General features: G+C 43.8%; 1 protein-coding gene across 1 annotated transcript in view; it reads left to right on the forward strand.

Moving 5' to 3' along the window:
- Positions 1 to 157: 157 nt before the first annotated feature.
- Positions 158 to 889, forward strand: part of LOC119593034 (laccase-2-like) — a 5,206-nt gene continuing 4,474 nt past the window's right edge. The window contains exons 1-2 of the mRNA XM_037941930.1: positions 158 to 292; positions 607 to 821. Of these exons, the coding sequence (XP_037797858.1) occupies positions 241 to 292; positions 607 to 821 (267 nt within the window). The 5' untranslated portion in view covers positions 158 to 240. The remainder of the gene's footprint in view (positions 293 to 606; positions 822 to 889) is intronic.

Raw genomic sequence — 889 nt, forward strand, 5'->3', positions numbered from 1 at the left:
ACTTTTAAGTAGATACACGCCATGAAATTTAATGACGTGGTCGTGAGAATCGATAATGGACAGGCGCTTACGGATTACAACATTCGCGATAACATTTTTGAACCGAAAGTACTTCTCATCGCCCTTGAAAACGCATAAGCATTTAGCTATATAAGGTCGACAAACACTGTCCATCGGCACGGGAGCGTCCGTGTTAATTTCTCTCGTCCGTAGCTTTTTCCCTTTTATTTCCTTCTCATCATGCAGCTTTCAAGATTATTTCTGGTGTTCGGGGTCATCGTCGGTGCCGCAGGTGAGTCCTCGTGTGGTTCTGGTTTTCCTCGGAACGAAAAGGGGTGTTATTTTGTTGACTGATAAGAACTGTCGAGAAATAATGTTTTGCCAAGTAGATAGATGTTAATGTGGTTATCTGAGTTTTTTTTTAAATATCTATCTCAAATATAAATCTGCAAGACAGCTGAATGAAACGGAATATTCAAAACACATAAACGAAAAAAAACAAAGTTCAATTAAACTTAGCTAGTAATAATAATGCCAATAATGATAAAACAGGAACCATCTAAATACTCGAATACGAAAGGAAAATTCCAGATTTTCACTCTACAGGACAGAAACACGAGTGCGAGCGCCAGTGCGTAGCAGGCGACACACGCACGTGCATGTACGAGTTTAACATCATCGAATACCACACGCTGAGCCGTGCGTGCTACGACTGCCCCAACACCCTCAGCGACTGTACACGCGAGGAGTGCATCGTGGCGGACGGCGCGTCGAGGCCTCTGCTCACCGTCAACCGCCAGCTGCCGGGACCTGCCATACAGGTGAGGTCTGCGAAAGAACAGTGGGAGATGTATATATACTGCATGTATAGTGTTGAGTCTTTTAAAAC

Source organism: Penaeus monodon, chromosome 31 (genome assembly GCF_015228065.2).
Source record: "Penaeus monodon isolate SGIC_2016 chromosome 31, NSTDA_Pmon_1, whole genome shotgun sequence".
Lineage (NCBI taxonomy): Eukaryota > Metazoa > Arthropoda > Malacostraca > Decapoda > Penaeidae > Penaeus > Penaeus monodon.